Source organism: Pristiophorus japonicus, chromosome 27, assembly GCF_044704955.1.
Source record: "Pristiophorus japonicus isolate sPriJap1 chromosome 27, sPriJap1.hap1, whole genome shotgun sequence".
Lineage (NCBI taxonomy): Eukaryota > Metazoa > Chordata > Chondrichthyes > Pristiophoridae > Pristiophorus > Pristiophorus japonicus.
The window spans coordinates 10,048,524-10,071,639 of NC_092003.1; the positions used below are offsets into that span (position 1 = coordinate 10,048,524).

The 23,116-nt window shown below is 53.2% G+C and overlaps 1 protein-coding gene across 1 annotated transcript in view; it reads right to left on the reverse strand.

Moving 5' to 3' along the window:
• Nucleotides 1–1,193: 1,193 nt before the first annotated feature.
• Nucleotides 1,194–23,116, reverse strand: part of scyl1 (SCY1-like, kinase-like 1) — a 48,628-nt gene continuing 26,705 nt past the window's right edge. The window contains exons 12-17 of the mRNA XM_070868265.1: nt 19,941–20,016; nt 15,674–15,865; nt 13,986–14,098; nt 7,882–8,196; nt 5,724–5,805; nt 1,194–2,439 (exon numbers count right to left, since the gene is read on the reverse strand). Coding sequence (XP_070724366.1) covers nt 2,315–2,439; nt 5,724–5,805; nt 7,882–8,196; nt 13,986–14,098; nt 15,674–15,865; nt 19,941–20,016 — 903 coding nt within the window. The 3' untranslated portion in view covers nt 1,194–2,314. The remainder of the gene's footprint in view (nt 2,440–5,723; nt 5,806–7,881; nt 8,197–13,985; nt 14,099–15,673; nt 15,866–19,940; nt 20,017–23,116) is intronic.

Sequence of the window (23,116 nt, forward strand, 5' to 3'; positions counted from 1 at the left end):
TCAAGATAGGGTGGCTAGGAAGGATCAACAACCAGGGAGCACAGATTTAAAGTAATTGGGGGGGAGGTTTAGAGGGGATTTGAGGAGAAATGTCTTCACCCAGAGGGTGGTGGGGGTCTGGGGTGGAACTCACGGCCTGAAAGGGTGGTAGAGGCAGAAACCCTCACCACATTTAAAAAGTACTTGGATGTGCACTTGTAACCTACAGGGCTACGGACCGAGAGCGGGAAAGTGGGATTAGGCCGGGTGGCTCTTGGTCGGCCGGCGCGGGACACGATGGGCTCCTTCCGTGCTGTAAATTTCTATGGTTCTACTGAATCTGCCCCTTAACCTGCTCTGTTCTAAGAACAACCCTAGGTTTTGATGGTAGGCCAGCAACCGGAAATGTTAACTGTTTGTCTCTCCAGACGCTGCCTGACCCTGAATAGTCCCAGTTTCTCTAATCCACGTGACTGAAATCCTTCACCTGCGATACCATTCTAGAACTCAGAAGATTTGCTCTTGTAAGGAAATGGCTAATTAAATTGTTGAAGTCTCTTTATTGTAATAAGTTGGCCTTTGCCGCAAGCATTTGGGCTAAGGTCCCTTTCAATTAAAAGAAAAATGCCACACCTCAAAGCACCGACTCACTTTGGTCCACAGGTAACAGTTCTCCTGATCATCAGCAGGCCTGTTCAGTTTAGACATTCTAGTAATGGAGGTGGTCGGCTGTTAAAATCCCTCCACGGCCTCACCTTCCTATCCGGACACAGCAGTGTGGGTGCTCCAACGCCAGGAGGGCGAGTCCTGTCTTGTGGAATGTTAGCACTGTGAACATGACCAGATCGAATTACACCCATCAGAAATCTGGTGTTGCAAATAGACACGGACCCTGTTAAGGCATTGAAGCTGCAAGATCGTAAGAACTGGAAAGTTAGGAATTGGTCACACCTGCAGAAGGAAGGTGAATAATGTTGCCTCATAAAGAAGACCTTTGTTCTGTAACTCTTTAGCTTAATGATTTGCTTGGCATCTTGGTAATGTTATGGAATATGTGGAAGGTGTTCTGAATTTCTTGGTCCCGTACTCAAGGTTTTTGTATTAAAGTGCTTGTACTGTGTGCTTAATAAACCTCTGATCCTCAATTGATGCTGTGAACCTTATTATTGAGCATTCATCCTTGAGCCTTAATAAGGGACACACAGTTCTACCTGCACCAGAATAATACACTTTTTAATGTTTTTTTGAGGCAGCCTCAGTCATATGATGCCTATTTAAACCATTTCTGCAACGCATCTGGCAGTGGGTTTAAAAGAGGGCCCGACGAGCATTATTTTACAACATACACAGTTCCGCTTCAGGGTCCCAAGATATCCCAAAGTGCAGGCACCCTTAAATATGGCACTGACTGCAAATTCTAGGGTAACGCCTTCATATCTACAAAACCACTGATAATCCAGCACAGGCAAAGTATTTGGGGCTAAGGTGCTTTTAATTGAAAAAAAATGCCACCCATCAAAGCGCTGACTCACTTCGATCCACAAATGTCAGCAGGCCTGTAAGCCAAGCCCGACACGGGCACTTGAAGCAACGATGCAGACTTCCTCCCCCACCCAGCCCAGGGTAGTGGCACCTCAACAGCCTAGGGCGGGGAGGGGCTGAGATTGAGTTATCAGCAATGCTTTGACCTGTGCCCCATACAAACTGCAGGAGAGAGATTAGGCACAACTGAAGATGCAATTTGAACATTTCAATGTAATGGGGACGGCACAAGGACTCTTCCCTGGAGCACTCGCACGTTGCCTACTTAAATACGGAAAAACGTGGAGCAAAGACATTGCAGCTCTGCCCTTCGACTAGCTTAATAAAACAATACGATTTTTTACTGCACAACCATATAATTAATTACACTGTGAATATCCTAACGTTAGGACATGATATCATTCAGGTCCTAGGCTTTTGAAGACGACACAATCCTGGGACCAGCGACGTGTTCATCGAATGCAGTTGTCACCAGAGCCAAATTTGGTCCCCTCCCCCAATCAATGGCTTGCGTCCTTACCGATTGCACTGACCACGTTGCCGTTGTTTAAAAAGGGCCTGCGAAAGAAAAATCAATAAAGCCTTTTAAAAAAAAAATTACAATCCTCCGCTCAAAAGACTGTCCCGTTATTCTACGAAGGCGCGCTCCAGCAGTTCAATGAAAGTGTGCCAGGGCTCCTGGGAACGCCACGATCGGCCACCGGTCCTTTTCGGGAGGAGCGACACGGAATGTAACAGCGCGTCGCCGATGAATCTGCCTCGGGTCCGCCACAGCGTCCCGCCACAAACTTATTCACTCGAACTTTCGGGCGCCGAGTTTCAGCGGTCCTCTGATAGCTTTTCTCTCGGCTCGTTTCGCTTCGATTTCCCTCTTCCTGTCCTCTCGCTTCTTCTTGGCGAGATCCGATTTACTTAATCCTGGGGAGGGGAGAAAGGGGGAAGTCAAACACTGTCCAGCAGGACGAACCACAAGCTAAGGACAACTTGGATTTAACGCAGTAAAACGCCCCGAGGGGCTTCACAGGGGGCGTTATTAAACAAAATCGGACACCGAGTCACGAGATATTCAGGCAGGTGGCCAAAGAGGTAGATTTAAAGGAGCGTCTTAAAGCAGGGGAGAGGTTTAGGGCTTAGGACCCAGGCAGCTGAAGGCACGGCCGCCGATGGTGGAGCGATTATAATCAGGGATCTTCAAGCGTCTCGGAAACATTCAAAACAAACTGGACCCAACTCCCACTCCCTCCCCTCCCCCTCTGAAGTCATGATTTCCACTGGTTTACATCAACCATTACCTCACCGAGTGGCTATTTGTGTGTCAGCCGTGGCTCAGTGGGTCGCACTCTCGGCTCGGAGTCAGAAGGTTGTGGGTTCAAGTCCCGCTCCAGAGAGTGGAGCACAAAATTCTAGGCTCACACTCCCAGTGCAGTACTGAGGGAGCGCCGCAGTGTCGGAGGGGCAGTGCTGAGGGAGCGCCGCACTGTCGGAGGGGCAGTACTGAGGGAGCGCCGCACTGTCGGAGGGGCAGTACTGAGGGAGCGCCGCACTGTCGGAGGGGCAGTACTGAGGGAGCGCCGCACTGTCGGAGGGGCAGTACTGAGGGAGCGCCGCACTGTCGGAGGGGCAGTACTGAGGGAGCGCTGCACTGTCGGAGGGGCAGTACGGAGGGAGCGCCGCACTGTCGGAGGGGCAGTACGGAGGGAGCGCCGCACTGTCGGAGGGGCAGTACGGAGGGAGCGCCGCACTGTCGGAGGGCCAGTACGGAGGGAGCGCCGCACTGTCGGAGGGACAGTCTCCGGTGGACCCAAATTTAGGTCAAGTTTGAAACCCTTTATTCCACTATAACTGACCCACCCCAGACAAGGGTAATGCAGTAGATGTCATTTATCTAGATTTTCAAAAGGCCTTTGATAAGGTACCCCATAATAGACTGATGAACAAGGTCAGAGAATGCAGAGTCAGGGGACAAGTAGCAGAATGGATCGCTAGCTGGCTTCAAGTCAGAAAGCAGAGAGTGGGGGTAAAGGGTAGCTATTCACAGTGGCAGAAGGTGGGTAGTGGTGTTCCACAAGGATCAGTGCTGGGACCACGGCTGGTCTTATATTTATATTAACTATTTAGACTTTCGACTCTCACAATTGCTAAATTTGCGGATGACACCAAATGGGGGGTGGGGGGATAGTCAATACTGAGGAGCACTGCACCAAATTACAGAGGGACATTAATAAACTTGCAGAATAGGCATATAATTGGCAAATGATGTTCAACACAGATAGATGTGAGGTGTTATATTTTGGTTGGAAGAATAGGAAGGTCACTTATTACTGGGAGGGTGCAAGACTCGGTGGGACAGAGGAACAAAGGGATCGCAGAGTACAGGTACACCAATCACTAAACGTTGGGACACAGGTTAGCAAGCGTTAAAAATTGCAAACCAAGAAGTAGGGTTTATTTCTAGAGGGATCGAATCGAAACGTACAGAAGTTATGCTAAACCTGTATCGAACCTTAGTTAGACCGCACTTGGAGCACTGCGTACAGTCCCATGTGGTGAAGGTGCTCCCACAGCGCTGTTGGGGGAGGGAGTTCCAGGATTTCTGGTATACTAGGGACTGGGAGCCGGGACCAGAGAAGGAAAACGGAGAACCAAACCGTGACTGGTTGACTAGATCGATTTTATTTGGCAACCTCAATCTCCTGTGACAGCGCTCATGAGACAGAGAGAACCTTTTTATTGGGGCTCTGCAGTAGGCCATCACAGCATCAATCTCTGGGATTGGTCATAAGCGGAGTTCCAGCCTTGATCAGATGCCCTGGTTTCCGCAGCTGGAGGACTTTAACATGGTTTCACAGCATTTTAGTTACTTCCATTACAACAACAACTTGTATTTAAATAGCGCCTTGAATGTCCCAAGGCGCTTCACAGGAGTATTGTGAGATAAAACAATTTGACACCGAGCCGCATAAGGAGAAATTAGCGCAGGTGACCAAAGGGTTGGTCAAAGTGGTCGGTTTTAAGGAGCGTCTTGAAGGAGGAAAGAGAGGTAGAGAGGCGGAGAGGTTTATGGAGGGAGTTCCAGAGCTTGGGGCCCAGGCAACAGAAGGCACGGCCACCGATGGTGGAGCGATTATAATCAGGGATGCGCAGGAGGGCAGAATTAGAGAAGCGCAGAGATCTCGGGGGGTTGTGGGGCGGGAGGAGATTACAGAGATAGGGAGGGGGCGAGGGCCATGGAGGGATTTGTAAACAAGGATGAGAATTTTGAAATCAAGGCGTTGCTTAACCAGGAGCCGATGTAGGTCAGCGAGCACAGGAGGTGATGGGTGAACGGGACTCGGTGCGAGTTAGGACACGGGGTCAGCGAGCACAGGAGGTGATGGGTGAACGGGACTCGGTGCGAGTTAGGACATGGGGGCAGTGAGCACAGGGGGTGGTGGGTGAGCGGGACTCAGTGCGAGTTAGAACACGGGGGCAGCGAGCACAGAGGGTGATCGGTGAGCGGGACTCGGTACGAGTTAGGACACGGGGGCAGCGAGCACAGGGGGTGATGGGTGAGCGGGACTCAGTGCGAGTTAGGACACGGGGGCAGCGAGCACAGGGGGTGATGGGTGAGCGGTACTCGGGGCAGCGAGCACAAGGGGTGATGGGTGAGCGGGACTCGGTGCGAGTTAGGACACGGGGCAGCGAGCACAGGGGGTGATGGGTGAGCGGGACTCGGGGCAGCGAGCACAGGGGGTGATGGGTGAGCGGGACTCGGTGCGAGTTAGGACACGGGGCAGCGAGCACAGGGGGTGATGGGTGAGCGGGACTCGGTGCGAGTTAGGACACGGGGCAGCGAGCACAGGGGGTGATGGGTGAATGGGACTCGGTGCGAGTTAGGACACGGGGCAGCGAGCACAGGGGGTGATGGGTGAGCGGGACTCGGTGCGAGTAAGGACACGGGGCAATTTGGCGCCTAGTGAATTTTAACCTTCACTTGGTGGGGAATCACTGCAGCCGGACTTAGTGCTTGTCGTGGAACTCCCAGACGCGACTGCTCCCTAACCGTGTGACCACTCTGAGGTACGAGGCATGCATTCGCAGAACTGCTCGAATCGGATTTTCCATTAACCTCAAGTCAAAATCGGAAAGTTCCATTCTCCTGGCTGTGTAGCTCCCAGCTAGCGCCAAGCAAACGATCAGCCCCCCGTTCCCCGTGTACTGACCTGGCTCTGCTTCCACAGACTCCCAGTTATCCTCGGTGTCCCAGCCACCCGCAGCGTCAGCATCCCACACATCCTCATTTTTCTGCGGAGAAGTCATAAACGCGACAATCTCAAAAAAGGCAATTTGTATTTACCGAGTGCCTTGAATGTGAACCGTCCCGCGACGCTTCCCAGGAGCGTTGGTGGACTGGGAGCCCATGCAGGACTCGGCTGGAAGGGGGAGTGGGGTTTGGTTTGATTGAACTGAAGTTACGCAGCATGGAGGATGGGGGGCCGACCAAGGGCAGCACTGAGATCGCTCCTGTGGGACACGGGCCCAGTGTTTCAGGCTCACAGCCCGAAACCATTACTGCTTTTTCCGACAAGCTTTGGAAGCCACACCAGGCCAGGCAATGGTATTCCACCTCTGCGATCTGGATGCTAACCCGGCCCAGGCAGATGGATGAAAAGACTCCGCTCACCGTGGCTGCAATGGACTGGAGATTTGCTCAACTCAGTTCGGACTCGACATGGGCCCAACAAAGAAATGGCAAATGAACTCGAGGCGAAGCTGGAACGCATTTGTCTGAAACAGTGGTGCAGGCAGATTCAATCGGACATGTACCCAAAGAGAACTCATTTGCAGGGCTGTGGGGATAGAGCCGGCACAGGCACGGTGGGTCATTTGGCCTCCTCCTGTGCCGTGAGATTCTATTCTGTGACTCTCACACAAAGGCTCCTCAATGGTAGCAATTAGCACTAACTGGAAATCCCACCCAGAAGGGCCACAGCACAGCTGGAAATACCATACGCTTGAACCAAGAGCAGTTCATCTCAGGTTAGGACTGAGGCACTTTGTTGCTGCAGAGTAGAGAGTTGGGAATGTGTGATGGGACAGTGTAGAGGGAGCTTTACTCTGTATCTAACCCCGTGCTGTACCTGCCCTGGGAGTGTTTGATGGGGCAGTGTAGAGGGAGCTTTACTCTGTATCTAACCCCCTGTACCTGCCCTGGGAGTGTGTGATGGGACAGTGTAGAGGGAGCTTTACTCTGTATCTAACCCCGTGCTGTCCCTGCCCTGGGAGTGTTTGATGGGACAGTGCAGAGGGAGCTTTACTCTGTATCTAACCCCGTGCTGTCCCTGCCCTGGCAGTGTGTGATGGGACAGTGTAGAGGGAGCGTTACTCTGTATCTAACCCCGTGCTGTACCTGCCCTGGGAGTGTTTGATGGGACACTGTAGAGGGAGCTTTACTCTGTATCTAACCCCTTGTACCTGCCCTGGGAGTGTTTGATGGGACAGTGTCGAGGAAGCTTTACTCTGTATCTAACCCCCTGTACCTGCCCTGGGAGTGTTTGATGGGACAGTGTCGAGGGAGCTTTACTCTGTATCTAACCCCCTGTACCTGCCCTGGGAGTGTTTGATGGGACAGTGTAGAGGGAGCTTTACTCTGTATCTAACCCCCTGTACCTGCCCTGGGAGTGTTTGATGGGACAGTGTAGAGGGAGCTTTACTCTGTATCTAACCCCCTGTACCTGCCCGGGGAGTGTTTGATGGGGACAGTGTAGAGGGAGCTTTACTCTGTATCTAACCCAATGCTGTACCTGCCCTGGGAGTGTTTGATGGGGACAGTGTAGAGGGAGCTTTACTCTGTATCTAACCCAATGCTGTACCTGCCCTGGGAGTGTTTGATGCGACAGTGTAGAGGGAGCTTTACTCTATATCTAACCCCCTGTACCTGCCCTGGGAGTGTTTGATGGGACAGTGTAGAGGGAGCTTTACTCTGTATCTAACCCAATGCTGTACCTGCCCTGGGAGTGTTTGATGGGGACAGTGTAGAGGGAGCTTTACTCTGTATCTAACCCCCTGTACCTGTCTGGGAGTGTTTGATGGGACAGTGTAGAGGGAGCTTTACTCTGTATCTAACCCCGTGCTGTACCTGCCCTGGGAGTGTTTGATGCGACAGTGTAGAGGGAGCTTTACTCTATATCTAACCCCCTGTACCTGCCCTGGGAGTGTTTGATGGGACAGTGTAGAGGGAGCTTTACTCTATATCTAACCCCCTGTACCTGCCCTGGGAGTGTTTGATGGGGCAGTGTAGAGGGAGCTTTACTCTGTATCTAACCCCGTGCTGTAACCTGCCCTGAGGGTGTGTGAGGAGGACACTGGGCGGCTGTTTACCTGCTCTGTGGCCGGCGCTGATGCCAGGGTGGCGAAGAAGTCCGCCTGCTTGCCGGTGGCGGCGGACGGCTCGTCCCAGTTGTAGTCGCTGGCGAGTCGCGTCTCGTGCCGACTCACCGAGGCTCGGACCTTCAGGCTCTTGCCCTGACTCAGCGGCACCTCACTGCCCCATTCGTTGCTCCAGTTGTCCTCACCGGCCGAGGCCTGGCCCGGCGCCCCCTCCGACGTGGGGGCCCAGCTGTCCTCCCAGCCCTCTCCATCCCACTCGGAGGCTGCGGGGTCCGCCTCTTTGCTTGCGGTGGCAGCAGCGATGTTCTGTGGACGGTAAATAGATTAAAAAGGTGCAATGGCTGTGCCCATCGCTCCCCTATTGTCTTGAAATACCACCAACGATGTCTTTGCAAGATCCTACAAATCCCCCTGGGAGGACAGACGCACCAACGTCAGTGTCCTCGACCAGGCCAACATCCCCAGCATCGAAGCACTGACCACACTCGACCAGCTCCGCTGGGCAGGGCCACATTGTCCGCATGCCCCAGACACGAGACTCCCAAAGCAAGCGCTCTACTCGGAACTCCTTCATGGCAAACGAGCCAAAGGTGGGCAGAGGAAACGTTACAGGGGACCACCCTCAAAGCCTCCCTGATAAAGTGCAACATCCCCACCGACACCTGAGAGTCCCAGGCCAAAGACCAGTCCACCCTAAGTGGAGAAAGTGCATCCGGGAGGGTGCTGAGCACCTTGAGTCTCATCGCCGAGAGCGTGCAGGAACCAAGCGCGGGCAGCAGAAGGAGCGTGCGGCAAACCAGTCCCACCCTCCCCTTCCCTCTACGACTGTGACAGAGACAGAGGTTCCCGTATTGGACTGTTCAGCCACCTAAGGACTCATTTTTAGAGTGGAAGCAAGTCTTCCTCGATTCCGAGGGACTGTCTACGATGACGATATTGTCTTGAAACAGCACTGCCTCACAATGAGCAATGCCACGGGACATCTGCTGCTAATAAAAGTCTTGCATATAGGGTGCGGTAGTGGTTACGTTACTGGATGGTGGAGATGGACAGATTTTTGAACAGTAAGGGAGTCAAGGGTTATGGGGAGCAGGCGGGGAAGTAGAGATGAGGTCAGGATCAGATCAGCCGTGATCTTACTGAATGGCGGAGCAGGCTCGAGGGGCCGAATGGCCGACTCCTGCTCCTATTTCTTATGTTCTTGTATTCTAATGATGCAGAGCCATCAGTTCAAACCCCACTACGGCAGCTGGGGAATTTAAATTCAGTTAATTAAATAAATCTGGAATAAAAAGCTACTATCAATAATGGTGACCATGGATTGTCGTAAAAACCCATCTGGTTCACTGATGCCCTTTAGGGGAGGAAATCTGCTGCCCTTACCCGGTCTGGCCGATATGTGACTCCAGACCCACAGCGATGGGGTTAACTCTTAACTGCCCTCTGAAATGGCCCACCGTTGTACCAAACCACCACAAAAAGTATACTACTTCAGCACACGGACTGCGCCAATTCCAGAAAGTGGTGATTAGGTGATGGGCAACGAATGCTGGGCCTTGAGTATAGGAACAGGGAGGTCTTGCTGCAGTTGTACAGGGCTTTGGTGAGGCCACACCTTGAATAGTGTGTTCAGTTTTGGTCTCCTAATCTGAGGAAGGACATTCTTGCTATTGAGGGAGTACAGCAAAGGTTCACCAGACTGATTCCCGGGATGGCAGGACTGACATATGAAGAAAGACTGGATCGATTGGGCTTATATTCATTGGAATTTAGAAGAATGAGAGGGGAATCTCAGAAACATATACAATTCTGACGGGACTGGACAGGTTCGATGCAGGAAGAATGTTCCCGATGTTGGGGAAGTCCAGAACCAGGGGTCACAGTCTAAGGATAAGGGGTAAGCCATTTAGGACTGAGATGAGGAGAAACTTCTTCACTCAGAGAGTGGTGAACCTGTGGAATTCCCTACCGCAGAAAGTTGTTGAGGCCAATTCGTTAGATATATTCAAAAGGGAGTTAGATGTGGCCCTTACGGCTAAAGGGATCAAGGGGTATGGAGAGAAAGCAGGAAAGGGGTACTGAGGTTGCATGATGAGCCATGATCATACTGAATGGTGGTGCAGGCTCGAAGGGCCGAATGGCCTACTCCTGCACCTATGTTTCTTGCCAGCGATGTCCACATCCCGTGAACGATGAGCAGTGCCAGGGGTGATCAGCTAACAATGGTGGCCCTGCCCCACTCTCCCAGAGAACATGTTTATTCATGTAGTTTCATAATAATTATTCTGTCGATGAAGCTTTCTATTGCATTGATGCTAACTCATATAAACAAACACCTTATATTTATTTAGCGCCTTTAATGTAATAAAACATCCCAAGGCACTTAACAGGAGTATTAATTGACTCCGAGCTACACAAGGAGATGTTTGGGCAGATGGCCCAAAGCTCGGTCAGAGAGGTAGGTTTTAAGGAGCGTCCTAAAGGAGTAAAGAGGGGTAGAGAGGTTTAGGGAGGGAAGTTCCAGAGCCGAGGGCCCAGGCAAATGAAGGTACGGCCGCCGATGGTGGAGCGATTATAATCAGGGATGCTCAGGAGGGCAGAATTGGAGGAGCGCAGAGATCTCGGGGGGTTGTGGGGCTGGAGGAGATTACAGAGATGGGGAGGAGGCGAGGGCCATGGAGGGATTTGAAAACGAGGATGAGAATTTTAAAATCGAGACGCTGCTTAACCGGGAGCCAATGTAGGTCAGCGAGCAAGTAAAACATTGGTTCGGGCTCGGTTGGAGTATTGTGTCCAATTCTGGCCACCGCACTTTAGGCATGACGTGAAGGCCTTGGAGAGAAATTTACTGGAATGGTTCTGGGGATGAGGGATTCATCATCATCATCATCATCATCATCATCGTAGGCAGTTCCTCGAAGCGAGGATGACTTGCTTCCACGCCAAAAAGGGGATGAGTCCACAGGTGTTTCAATGAAGGACCTAATATTCCGGATCCCGAACTACCTCCTGAAGGGTGGAAGATGCCTGTGGGTGGATTGTTTTAACGTGGGGTGACCGTTGCACACCAGCCACCACACGGGCTTGACAGAGCGAGGCCTCGGTCCAGGGGCAAGGGTTAACCAGGACGACTGGAGACCTGCTCTGTTATACACAAGTGCTGGTATAGCAACATCACTCAAGTGTGTATTGGTTTACCTGTGCTGAGCTAGATAAAAATTCACATTTACAAAATTCAGTATGCAATTTGGGAATTCTGTAACACTATCGTGAGGGACTCAAGTAATGCTAGTTCTTCTTGGTGATCCAAGTTCTGGAACTGAATTTCAGCAAGATTACAGGACAGGGTGAAACAACTTCATCCCAGTGACCTCAATCTTGAGATGCCAGCATATAATGTTACTGTGTCCTGCTGGTGTGCTATTACAATGGCATTGCTAAATTACATACCGTACCATTTGAGGGATTACAGTTACGTGGAGAGACTGGAGAAGCTGGGGTTGTTGTCCTTGGAGCAGAGAAGGCCCGAGAGGAGATTTGACAGAGGTGTTCAAAATCACGAGGGGTTTCGATGGAGTAAATCAAGAGAATCTGTTTCGGATGGGTGAAGGGTCGGTAACCACAGGGCACGGATTTAAGGCGACTGGCGGAGGAACCAAAAGCGACATGAGGAAAAACGTTTTACGCAGCGAGTGGTTAGGATCTGGTTAGGTGATGGGAATGAGGGCAGAGTTGGCTAAAGTAGACTGGGAACACAGACTAAACGGTGGCACAATTGAGGAACAATGGAGGACTTTTAAGGAGCTCTTTCATAGTGCTCAACAAAAATATATTCCAGTGAAAAAGGGCGGTAAGAGAAGGGGTAACCAGCCGTGGATAACCAAGGAAATAAAGGAGAGTATCAAATTAAAAACCTATGCGTATAAGGTGGCCAATGTTAGTGGGAAACTAGAAGATTGGGAAAATTTTAAATGACAGCAAAGAATGACTAAGAAAGCAATAAAGAAAGGAAAGATAGATGATAAAAGTAAACTTGCGCAAACCATAAAAACAGATAGTAAAAGCTTTTACCGATATATAAAACGGAAAAGAGTGACTAAAGTAAATGTTGGTCCCTTAGAAGATGAGAAGGGAGATTTAATAATGGGAAATGTGGAAATGGCTGAGACCTGAAACAATTATTTTGCTTCGGTCTTCACAGACACAAAAACCATGCCAAAAATTGCTGGTCACGGGAATGTGGGAAGGGAGGACCTTGAGACAATCACTATCACTAGGGGGGTAGTGCTGGACAGGCTAATGGGACTCAAGGTAGACAAGTCCCCTGGTCCTGATGAAATGCATCCCAGGGTATTAAAAGAGATGGCGGAAGTTATAGCAGGTGCATTCGTTATAATCTACCAAAATTCTCTTGACTCTGGGGAGGTACCAGCGGATTGGAAAGCAGCTAATGTAACACCTCTGTTTAAAAAAGGGGGCAGACAAAAGGCAGGTAACTATAGGCCGGTTAGTTTAACATCTGTAGTGGGGAAAATGCTTGAAGCTATCATTAAGGAAGAAATAGTGGGACATCTAGATAGGAATAGTGCAATCAAGCAGACGCAACATGGATTCATGAAGTGGAAATCATGTTTAACTAATTTACTGGAATTCTTTGAGGATATAACGAGCATGGTGGATAGAGGTGTACCGATGGATGTGGTGTATTTGGATTTCCAAAAGGCATTTGATAAGGTGCCACACAAAAGGTTACTGCAGAAGATAAAGGTACGCAGAGTCAGAGGAAATGTATTAGCATGGATAGAGAATTGGCTAACTAACAGAAAGCAGAGAGTCGGGATAAATGGGTCCTTTTTAGGTTGGCAATCGGTGGTTAGTGGTGTGCCACAGGGATCGATGCTGGGACCACAACTGTTTACAATATACATAGATGACCTGGAAGAGGGGACAGAGTGTAGTGTAACAAAATTTGCAGATGACACAAAGATTAGTGGAAAAGCGGGTTGTGTAGAGGACACAGAGAGGCTGCAAAGAGATTTGGATAGGTTAAGCGAATGGGCTAAGGTTTGGCAGATGGAATACAATGTCGGAAAATGTGAGGTCATCCACCTTGGGAAAAAAAAACAGTAAAAGGGAATATTATTTGAATGGGGAGAAATTACAACATGCTGAGGTGCAGCGGGACCTGGGGGTCCTTGTGCATGAATCCCAAAAAGTTAGTTTGCAGGTGCAGCAGGTAATCAGGAAGGCGAATGGAATGTTGGCCTTCATTGCGAGAGGGATGGAGTACAAAAGCAGGGAGTTCTTGCTGCAACTGTATAGGGTATTGGCGTGCAGTTTTGGTCACCTTACTTAAGGAAGGATATACTAGCTTTGGAGGGGGTACAGAGACGATTCACTCGGCTGATTCCGGAGATGAGGGGGTTACCCTATAATGATAGATTGAGTAGATTGGGTCTTTACTCGTTGGAGTTCAGAAGGATGAGGGGTGATCTTATAGAAACATTTAAAATAATGAAAGGGATCGACAAGATAGAGGCAGAGAGGTTGTTTCCACTGGTCGGGGAGACTAGAACTAGGGGGCACAGCCTCAAAATACGGGGGAGCCAATTTAAAACCGAGTTGAGAAGGAAGTTCTTCTCCCAGAGGATTGTGAATCTGTGGAATTCTCTGCCCAAGGAAGCAGTTGAGGCTAGCTCATTGAATGTATTCAAGTCACAGATAGATAGATTTTTAACCAATAAGGGAATTAAGGGTTACGGGGAGCGGGCGGATAAGTGGAGCTGAGTCCACGGCCAGATCAGCCATGATCTTGTTGAATGGCGGAGCAGGCTCGAGGGGCTAGATGGCCTACTCCTGTTCCTAATTCTTATGTTATGATACGTTACAGGTAGGTGATGCTCAACCAGAAGGCATAAAGAAGTGCTTCACCTCCAATGAGTTAAGTTTTGAGGGCGAGGGACTGTTCTTGTGTAGCCAAAGGCAGTGCGCCCCCCCCCCCCTCCCCCCAGCAGTGTAAATGTGTTGCCGTGCGCCCCTGGAGCCCCGCGGTGGCTTGGCCGAGAGTTCCGATCCCGGCACGCTGGCGTACCCACCTCCAGGCTGCCCCAGTCTTCGTCGTCCCACCGATCCGCCGTCTCATCTCTCCCCGGCGACTCTGCAGCGGGAGCTGGTGTTACGGGCTTGGCTGCTGGGCTCTGTCGATCAGCTGTTAATTCAAAGTCACACACGTCACAAGGTCTTACCCAGCAGAGACACAGGCCTTCCGGCCCACCGCTCCGTGCCGGGGTTTATGCTCCACACCAGCCCCCTCCCACCGCTCTCCATCTCACCCCATCATCAGAACCCTCTATTCCTTTCCCCTTCATGTGTTTATCCAGCCTCCCCTTAAATGCATCGATACTATTTGCCTCAACCCCTCCCTGTGGCAGCGAGTCCCACATTCTCACCCCTCTCTGGGTAAAGAAGTTTCTCCTGAATTCCCCATTGGATATCTGGGTGACTATCTTATATTGATGGCCTCTAGTTATGCTCTTCCCCAGAAGTGGGAACATTCTCTCTGTATCCACTCTATCAAAACCTTTCATCATTTTAAAGACCTCTATTAGGTCACCCCTCAGCCTTCTCGTCTCAAGACAAGAGAGACCCAGCCTGTTCACCCTTTCCCGATAGCTGTACCTTCTTAGTTCTGGTGAGAAAGAAAGACTTGGATTTATATAGCGCTTTTCACGACCACCGGACGTCTCAAAGCGTCTCACAGCCAATGAAGTACTTTTTGGAGTGCAGTCACTGTTGTAATTTGGGAAACGCGGCAGCCAATTTGCGCACAGCAAGCTCCCACACACAGCAATGTGATAATGACCCAGATCATCTGTTTTTTTCTTGAGATGATTGAGGGATAAATATCGGCCCAGGACACCGGGGAGAACTCCCCCTGCTCTTCTTCAAAATAGTGCCATGGGATCTTTTCTATCCACCCGAGGGGGCAGACGGGGCCTTGGTTTAACGTCGACATGCATCTCCGACAGTGCGGCGCTCCCTCAGTACTGCCCCTCCGACACTGCAGGGCTCCCTCAGCACTGCCCCTCCGACACGGCAGCGCTCCCTCAGTACTGCCCCTCCGACACTGCAGGGCTCCCTCAGTACTGCCCCTCCGACACGGCAGGGCTCCCTCAGTACTGCCCCTCCGACACTGCAGCACTCCCTCAGTACTGCCCCTCCGACACTGCAGCACTCCCTCAGTACTGCCCCTCCGACACTGCAGCACTCCCTCAGTACTGCCCCTCCGACAGTGCGGCGCTCCCTCAGTACTGCCCCTCCGACAGTGCGGCGCTCCCTCAGTACTGCCCCTCCGACAGTGCGGCGCTCCCTCAGTACTGCCCCTCCGACAGTGCGGCGCTCCCTCAGTACCGCCCCTCCGACAGTGCGGCGCTCCCTCAGTACTGCCCCTCCGACAGTGCGGCGCTCCCTCAGTACTGCCCCTCCGACAGTGCGGCGCTCCCTCAGCACTGCACTGGGCGTGTCTGCCTGGATTTATGTGCTCAAGTCCCTGGAGTGGGACTTGAACCCACGACCTTGTGACTCCGAGGCGAGAGAGAGCGAGAGATACCCACTGAGCTGCAGGTGACACTCTGGTCTTTCACACGGTCACATTCTATGAAATCTTTTTTTTTTTTTTTGCACCTTCTCCTGCGCCTCTATAACCTTTTTATAAAATGGAGACCGGAACTGGTTCACGTTTGATTGGACAAGGTCAGACACAGAACGAGAACACAAAGCGGACCTTCTCTGGTTTCAGTGGTGGTTCCAGGTGACTGAGCTGTGGTGGGTTGTTCTTCCGCTGACTGTGCTCCTGCCGCTGGGTTCCCGCGGATAAACTTCGAGGTGAGGCTGGAGACCCCGGTGACGGCCCAGCCAGCCCAGCCGCCAGCCACGGCACCGCTGGGGCTCGACGAGGCAGAATTAACATCCTTCTCTGCAAACAAGACAAGCATTTAACTGAGAAATGACTTGCATTTATATAGCCCCTTTCCCAACCACCGGACGTCTCAAAGCGCCTTATAGCCAATGAAGTACTTTTGGGAGTGCAGGGACTGTTGTAATGTGGGAAACGCAGCAACCAATTTGTGCACAGCAAGCTCCCACACACAGCTATGTGATAATGACCCAGATCATCTGTTTTTGTGATGTTGATTGAGGGATAAATATTGGTCCCAGGACACCGGGGAGAACTCCCCCTGCTCTTCTTCCAATAGTGGCTGTGGGATCTTTTCCGTCCACCTGAGAGAGCAGACGGGGCCTTGGTTTAACGTCGTATCCAAAAGACGGCAACTCCGACAGTGCGGCGTTCCCTCAGAACTGCCCCTCCGACAGTGTGGGGCTCCCTCAGAACTGCCCCTCCGACAGTGCGGGGCTCCCTCAGAACTGCCCCTCCGACAGTGCGGCGCTCCCTCAGTACTGCCCCTCCGACAGTGCGGGGCTCCCTCAGTACTGCCCCTCTGACAGTGCGGGGCTCCCTCAGTACTGCCCCTCCGACAGTGCGGGGCTCCCTCAGTACTGCCCCTCCGACAGTGCGGGGCTCCCTCAGTACTGCCCCACCGACAGTGCGGGGCTCCCTCAGTACTGCCCCTCCGACAGTGCGGGGCTCCCTCAGTACTGCCCCACCGACAGTGCGGGGCTCCCTCAGTACTGCCCCTCCGACAGTGCGGCACTCCCTCAGTACTGCCCCTCCGACAGTGCGGCTCTCCCTCAGTACTGCCCCGCCGACAGTGCGGCGCTCTCTCAGTACTGCCCCTCCGACAGTGCGGCGCTCCCTCAGTACCGCCCCTCCGACAGTGCGGCTCTCCCTCAGTACTGCACTGGGAGTGTCAGCCTTGTTTTTTGTGCTCAAGTTCCTGGAGTGGGAGTCGAACCCGCAACCTTCTGACTCAGAGGTGAGAGTGCTGCCCACTGAGCCACAGCTGAGAGGGGAGAGGGAAGGGGAGACCACAAACCCAGGTCCAATGTCCCCTCTAACATTTTTGTGTGCATGGTCCCTTTAAGGGGCTGCGCGGTGGATTCAAAGTTTTGCGCGTGCGCGGTTATTTCCCTAAAAAAGCCGGTGAGCAGCTTGCGCGGGAGCCTCCAGACCGATACGCAGCCGCACCGCTTCGCAGGGACATCGGTCTGCTCCCTTCAGGCAAGGTCCCGCAAACAGCTATAAGGTAAACGAGCCGTTAATGAGTTTCGTTTTCCCCTCGGTGGGGAGCAAGATGGGGCCTGGGTTAATGTCGCGCTCCCCGAGTATGGCCCTGAAGTGCCAGCCGAGATTGTGGGCTGGAGCGAGGCTTGAAGCCGCGACCTTCTGACTCGAGGGGGCGAGAGTGCGACCCACTCCACCACTTGCGTGCAAACCTGACCGGCCTGATGCTGGTCGCCAGGCCCCCACCCCCTCCCCCCGAGTGCAATATTCAACAACAACTGGTATTTATATAGCGACTTTAACGTAGTGAAACGCCCCGAGGCACTTCACAGGGGTATTATGAGATTAAAAACTTGACACCGAGCCGCATAAGTAGAAGTTAACACACTTAGTCAGAGAGGTAGGTTTTAAGGAGCGTCTTGAAGGAGGAAAGAGAGGCAGCGAGGTTTAGGGAGGGAGTTCCAGAGCTTGGGGCCCAGACAACAGAAGGCACGGCCACTGCTCAGGAGGGCAGAATTAGAGGAGCGCAGACATCTCGGGGGGTTGTGGGGCTGGAGGAGATTACAGAGATAGGGAGGGGGCGAGGGCCATGGAGGGATTTGTAAACAAGGATGAGAATTTTGAAATCGAGGCATTGCTTAACCGGGAGACAATGTAGGTCAGCGAGCACAGGGGGTGATGGGTGAGCGGGACTCGGTGCGAGTTAGGACACGGGGCAGCGAGCACAGTGGGTGATGGGTGAGCAGGACTCGGTGCTAGTTAGTACACGGGGTCAGCAAGCACAGGGGGTGATGGGTGAGCGGGACTGGGTGCGATTTAGGACACGGGGCACAGGGGGTGATGGGTGAGCGGGACTGGGTGCGAGTTAGGACACGAGGCAGTGAGCACAGGGGGTGATGGGTGAGCGGGACTCGGTGCGAGTTAGGACACGGGGCAGCGAGCACAGTGGGTGATGGGTGAGCGGGACTCGGTGCGAGTTAGGACACGGGGTCAGCAAGCACAGGGGGTGATGGGTGAGCGGGACTGGGTGTGATTTAGGACACGGGGCACAGGGGGTGATGGGTGAGCGGGACTCGGTGCGAGTTAGGACACGAGGCAGTGAGCACAGGGGGTGATGGGTGAGCGGGACTCGGTGCGAGTTAGGACACGGGGCAGTAAGCACAGGGGGTGATGGGTGAGCGGGACTCGGTGCGAGTTAGGACACGGGGGCAGCGAGCACAGGGGGTGATGGGTGAGCGGGACTCGGTGCGAGTTAGGACACGGGGTCAGCGAGCACAGGGGGTGATGGGTGAGCGGGACTCGGTGCAAGTTAGGACACGGGGCACAGGGGGTGATGGGTGAGCGGGACTCGGTGCGAGTTAGGACACGGGACAGCGAGCACAGGGGGTGATGGGTGAGCGGGACTCGGTGCGAGTTAGGACACGGGGTCAGCGAGCACAGGGGGTGATGGGTGAGCGGGACTCGGTGCGAGTTAGGACACGGGACAGCGAGCACAGGGGGTGATGGGTGAGCGGGACTGGGTGCGAGTTAGGACACGGGGCAGTGAGCACAGGGGGTGATGGGTGAGCGGGACTCGGTGTGAGTTAGGACACGGGGTCAGCGAGCACAGGGGGTGATGGGTGAGCGGGACTCGGTGCGAGTTAGGACACGGGGTCAGTGAGCACAGGGGGTGATGGGTGAGTGGGACTCGGTGCGAGTTAGGACACGGGGTCAGTGAGCACAGGGGGTGATGGGTGAGCGGGACTGGGTGCGAGTTAGGACTCGGGAGCAGCCGAGTTTTGGATCACGTCTGGTTTACGTTCAAACGGGAGGTGCGCGGGCTGTGCATCCTTTGCCTGGTTGTACCTTGTTTGATTCAAAAACGGCCGAGGAAACTCGAGACTTCTTTTGCTGGTCCAGACGTGTGTTCCCTTGGGGCTGCCTCTTACCCCCACCCAGCTCAGAGCGGGAGCCACCCAGCGTCTCGCCCTCCCATGCCCGGCGAGCTGTCCATTAACCGCCCCGCTATGGTCTGGTTGGTGCCCTGCGGGGACTGTGGTGATCTGGGGAGGTGCGGGGGAGGAGGGGGAAGTGGAGAAAAACATAAGAACCAGGAGTCGGCCATTCGGCCCCTCGAGCCTGCTCCGCCATTCAATATCACGGCTGATCATCGACCTCAACTCCACTTTCCCGCCCGATCCCTCGATTCCCTTAAGAGTCCAAAAATCTACCGATCTCAGCCTTGAATATACTCAACGACTGAGCCTCCACAGCCCTCTGGGGCAGAGAATTCCAAAGATTCACCCCCCTCTGAGTGAAGAAATTCCTCCTCATCTCAGTCCTAAATGGCCGACCCCTTATCCTGAGACTGTGTGACCCCTGGTTCCAGACTCCCCAGCCCGGGGGGGAAACACCCTCCCTGCATCTACCCTGTCAAGCCCCCTCAGAATCTGGTCTGTTTCAATGAGTTCACCTCTCATTCTTCTAAACTCCAGAGAGTAGAGGCCCAATCTTCTCATCCCAGGAATTAACGTCCGTTATACCGCCTCCAAGGCAAGTATATCCTTCCTCAGATAAGGAGACCAGAACTGTGCACAGTACTCCAGGTGTGGTCTCACCAGGGCCCTGTACAGTTGTAGCAAGACTTCCTGACTCTTATACTCCAACCCCCTTGCAATAAAGGACAACATGCCATTTGCGTTCCTTGCTGCTTGTTGTACCTGCGTGCTCGCTTTCTGCGTTTGTTGCACAAGGTCACCCAAATCTCTCTGAACACCAACATTTAAGGGTTTCTCACCATTTAAGATAAGGGCTGAAGATCAGCTCACTGCTGCTTTCCCCCACAACACCTCACCTCGCGCCCCCGCCAATATTCCGACTTGCAACTCACCCACTTCGAGGAGTTTGGACGGATCGTCTGACACCATCTCCAACTTTGCCAGGAAGCTCCGGATTGCCTTAAATGCCTGGAAGGATGTTGAAGAAATACACGTGAGTAGGTTGGAGAGGAGGGTTTTAAAAAAAACAAACTTGTATTTATATAGCACCTTTAACGTAGTGAACGTCCCAAGGCGTGTTATGAGATAAAACAATTTGGCACTGGGCCACATAAGTAGAAATGAGCGCAGGTGACCAAAAGCTGGGTGATGGGTGAGCGGGACTCGGTGGTAGTTAGGACACGGGGCAGCGAGCACAGGGGGTGATGGGTGAGCGGGACTCGGTGCGAGTTAGGACACGGGGCAGTGAGCACAGGCGGTGATGGGTGAGCGGGACTCGGTGCGAGTTAGGACATGGGGCAGCGAGCACAGGGGGTGATGGGTGAGCGGGACTCGGTGTGAGTTAGGACACGGGGCAGCGAGCACAGTGGGTGATGGGTGAGCGGGACTCGGTGCGAGTTAGGACACGGGGCAGCGAGCACAGGGGGTGATGGGTGAGCGGGACTCGGTGCGAGTTAGGACACGGGGCAGCGAGCACAGTGGGTGATGGGTGAGCGGGACTCGGTGCGAGTTAGGACACGGGGCAGCGAGCACAGGGGGTGATGGGTGAGCGGGACTCGGTGCGAGTTAGGACACGGGGCAGCGAGCACAGTGGGTGATGGGTGAGTGGGACTCGGTGCGAGTTAGGACACAGGGCAGTGAGAAAGACGAGGGTGACGTGGACACGTTTGCCTGGGCTTCTCGAGCTGCTTTGGGTGATAGCTGGGATACTCCTGCCTTGACATCTCAATAAAGATCTTCCCCAACCTTTTGTCCATGGTAAGATCTCAGTTCTCGTATCAAGAACGCAAGAATTAGGAGCAGGAGTCGGCCATTCGGCCCCTCGAGCCTGCTCCGCCATTCAATGAGATCACGGCTGATCTTCGACCTCAACTCCACTTTCCCGCCCGATCCCCATATCCCTCGACTCAAGTCTAAAAATCTATCGACCTCAGCCTTGAATACACTCAACGACTGAGCCTCCACAGCCCTCTGGGGCAGAGAATTCCAAAGATTCACCTCCCTCTGAGTGAAGAAATTCCTCCTCATCTCAGTCCTAAATGGCCGACCCCTTATCCTGAGATTGTGTGACCCCTGGTTCTAGACTCCCCAGCCCGGGGGGGGAAACACCCTCCCTGCATCGACCCTGTCAAGCCCCCTCAGAATCTTGTATGTTTCAATGAGATCACCTCTCATTCTTCTAAACTCTAGAGAGTATAGGCCCAGTCTGCTCAATCTCACACCAGCAAAGACATGCTATCGGTGGAAGATTAAAGCATCCACCATCGTGTGATGGTGGGCCTCCTAATCAGACCCTGGAGCACATCGTTGAGTGCTGACCTTGGAGGAAATTCGCAGGCTGCCTACATTTATCCGCGCGGTTACACCGGAAGCTTTGGCCTGGATATCCAACTTAGATATTGACGTTTGATTTGCTACTACAAAACGAAAGACGACGACGACTCAGGGTTCGAAGTTCGGTAACGCCGTTTTTGAGGCGGTGTCACCGCTGAGTGCTGAGTTTACCGGCGGGCGTTGGGCGCGGGCTCAAACAGCCAAATTCAGTTTTTACACCCAAAGATGAGAGCGCAGCGCTAAAAAGTCACAGCGCACAATCATCCTCGGGCGGGAGCGCGACTGAATTGTGTATCGGGAGCCTGCCGGCAGGCGAGCTAGAAAAACGGGAAGAAATGGGGGGAAAAAAAGCCTCAAACTTCGCTGACCGACACACAAACTTCCCCCCCATTGTTACAACTAATGAAAAGATGAAGAAGTAAATAAAGGAAAACTTACTTTGATCTTTGGGCCCCGAGTACCATGGTGTTCCCTCCACTTTTCCCAGGCGGTGTGGACGCCTTGCCGTTTGGCGACCATACAAACCAAATATTGCGGGATTGGCGCCAAGGGGGCGTTGCAGCCTGGATGACATCGCCACGTGGGAGACGTTAGACGGCGCAGCGTTACCTCATGGCGGTAAAAGGGGCCATGAAAGGAGCAGTGAGCGGCGGCCTCTGGGCAGTGTGGCGGTTACCGCGGCAAGGTACAGCGCGAGACGGTGCAAGAGGGCGACAGCAGCGAAGGGCGACGTCATCAAGGTCCAGGTCGGTGATTGGAGCGTGGGCAGGTTACGGCAGGAGCGGCGAGGGTCGGGGCGAAGGAGCGGCGAGAGAGATTGTAGAGGGACGTGATCGGGGCCCAGAAGCAGCACGGGCCCAGCCCACACTGTGCGATATGTGAGCGCACTAGGCCCGGTTAACCCTTGCCACTAGACCAAGACCTCGCTCTGTCAAGCCCGTGTGGTGGCTGGTGTGCAACGGCCACCCCACGTTAAAAAAATCCACCCACAGGCATCTTCCACCCTTCAGGATGTAGTTCGGGATCCGGAATATTAGGTCCTTCATTGAAACACATGTTCGGCGCGGTCTGGAAATATCGAAAGGGCCGCGAGACGATATGGAGACATTTAGCCATTGAAACGTGTCTATCTGATCACCTGTGTGTTTACAGTACTCCATGGTGGGAGTCCATTTATGGCAGTGAGACTTGACTTCAGGATCATCATTGTCATAGGCAGTCCCTCGAATCGAGGATAACTTGCTTCCACGTCAAAAAGTTCACAGGTGTCTCAATGATGGATCTAATATTCCGGATCCCGAACTACATCCTGAAGGGTGGAAGATGCCTGTGGGTGGATTTTTTTAACGTGGGGTGACCGTTGCACACCAGCCACCACACGGGGCTTGACAGAGCGAGGCCTTGGTCCAGGGGCAAGGGTTAACCAGGACGACTGGAGACCAGCTCTGCTGCACGGACCCAGTGCGCCCACACATATCGCACAGTGTGGGGCTGGGCCCGTGCTGCCCCTGGGCCCTCGCCTCCTCTGGGGTCTTTTTTTACCCCCTCCCCGACAGCTCGGCAGTTCTCTCCTCTCTCCCGAGACGCGGGTCTCCTTCGCTGGGCTACGGTTTCTCAGGGGTACCGGCTGTTATGCTGCACCTCACCCAAGAGGCCAATCTTCAGATATAAAAGCCTTGACGGCGTGTGTGGGCCATTCAACTGTGAGGGCAGTGGGTGCGGGGCCAGGTCCAAT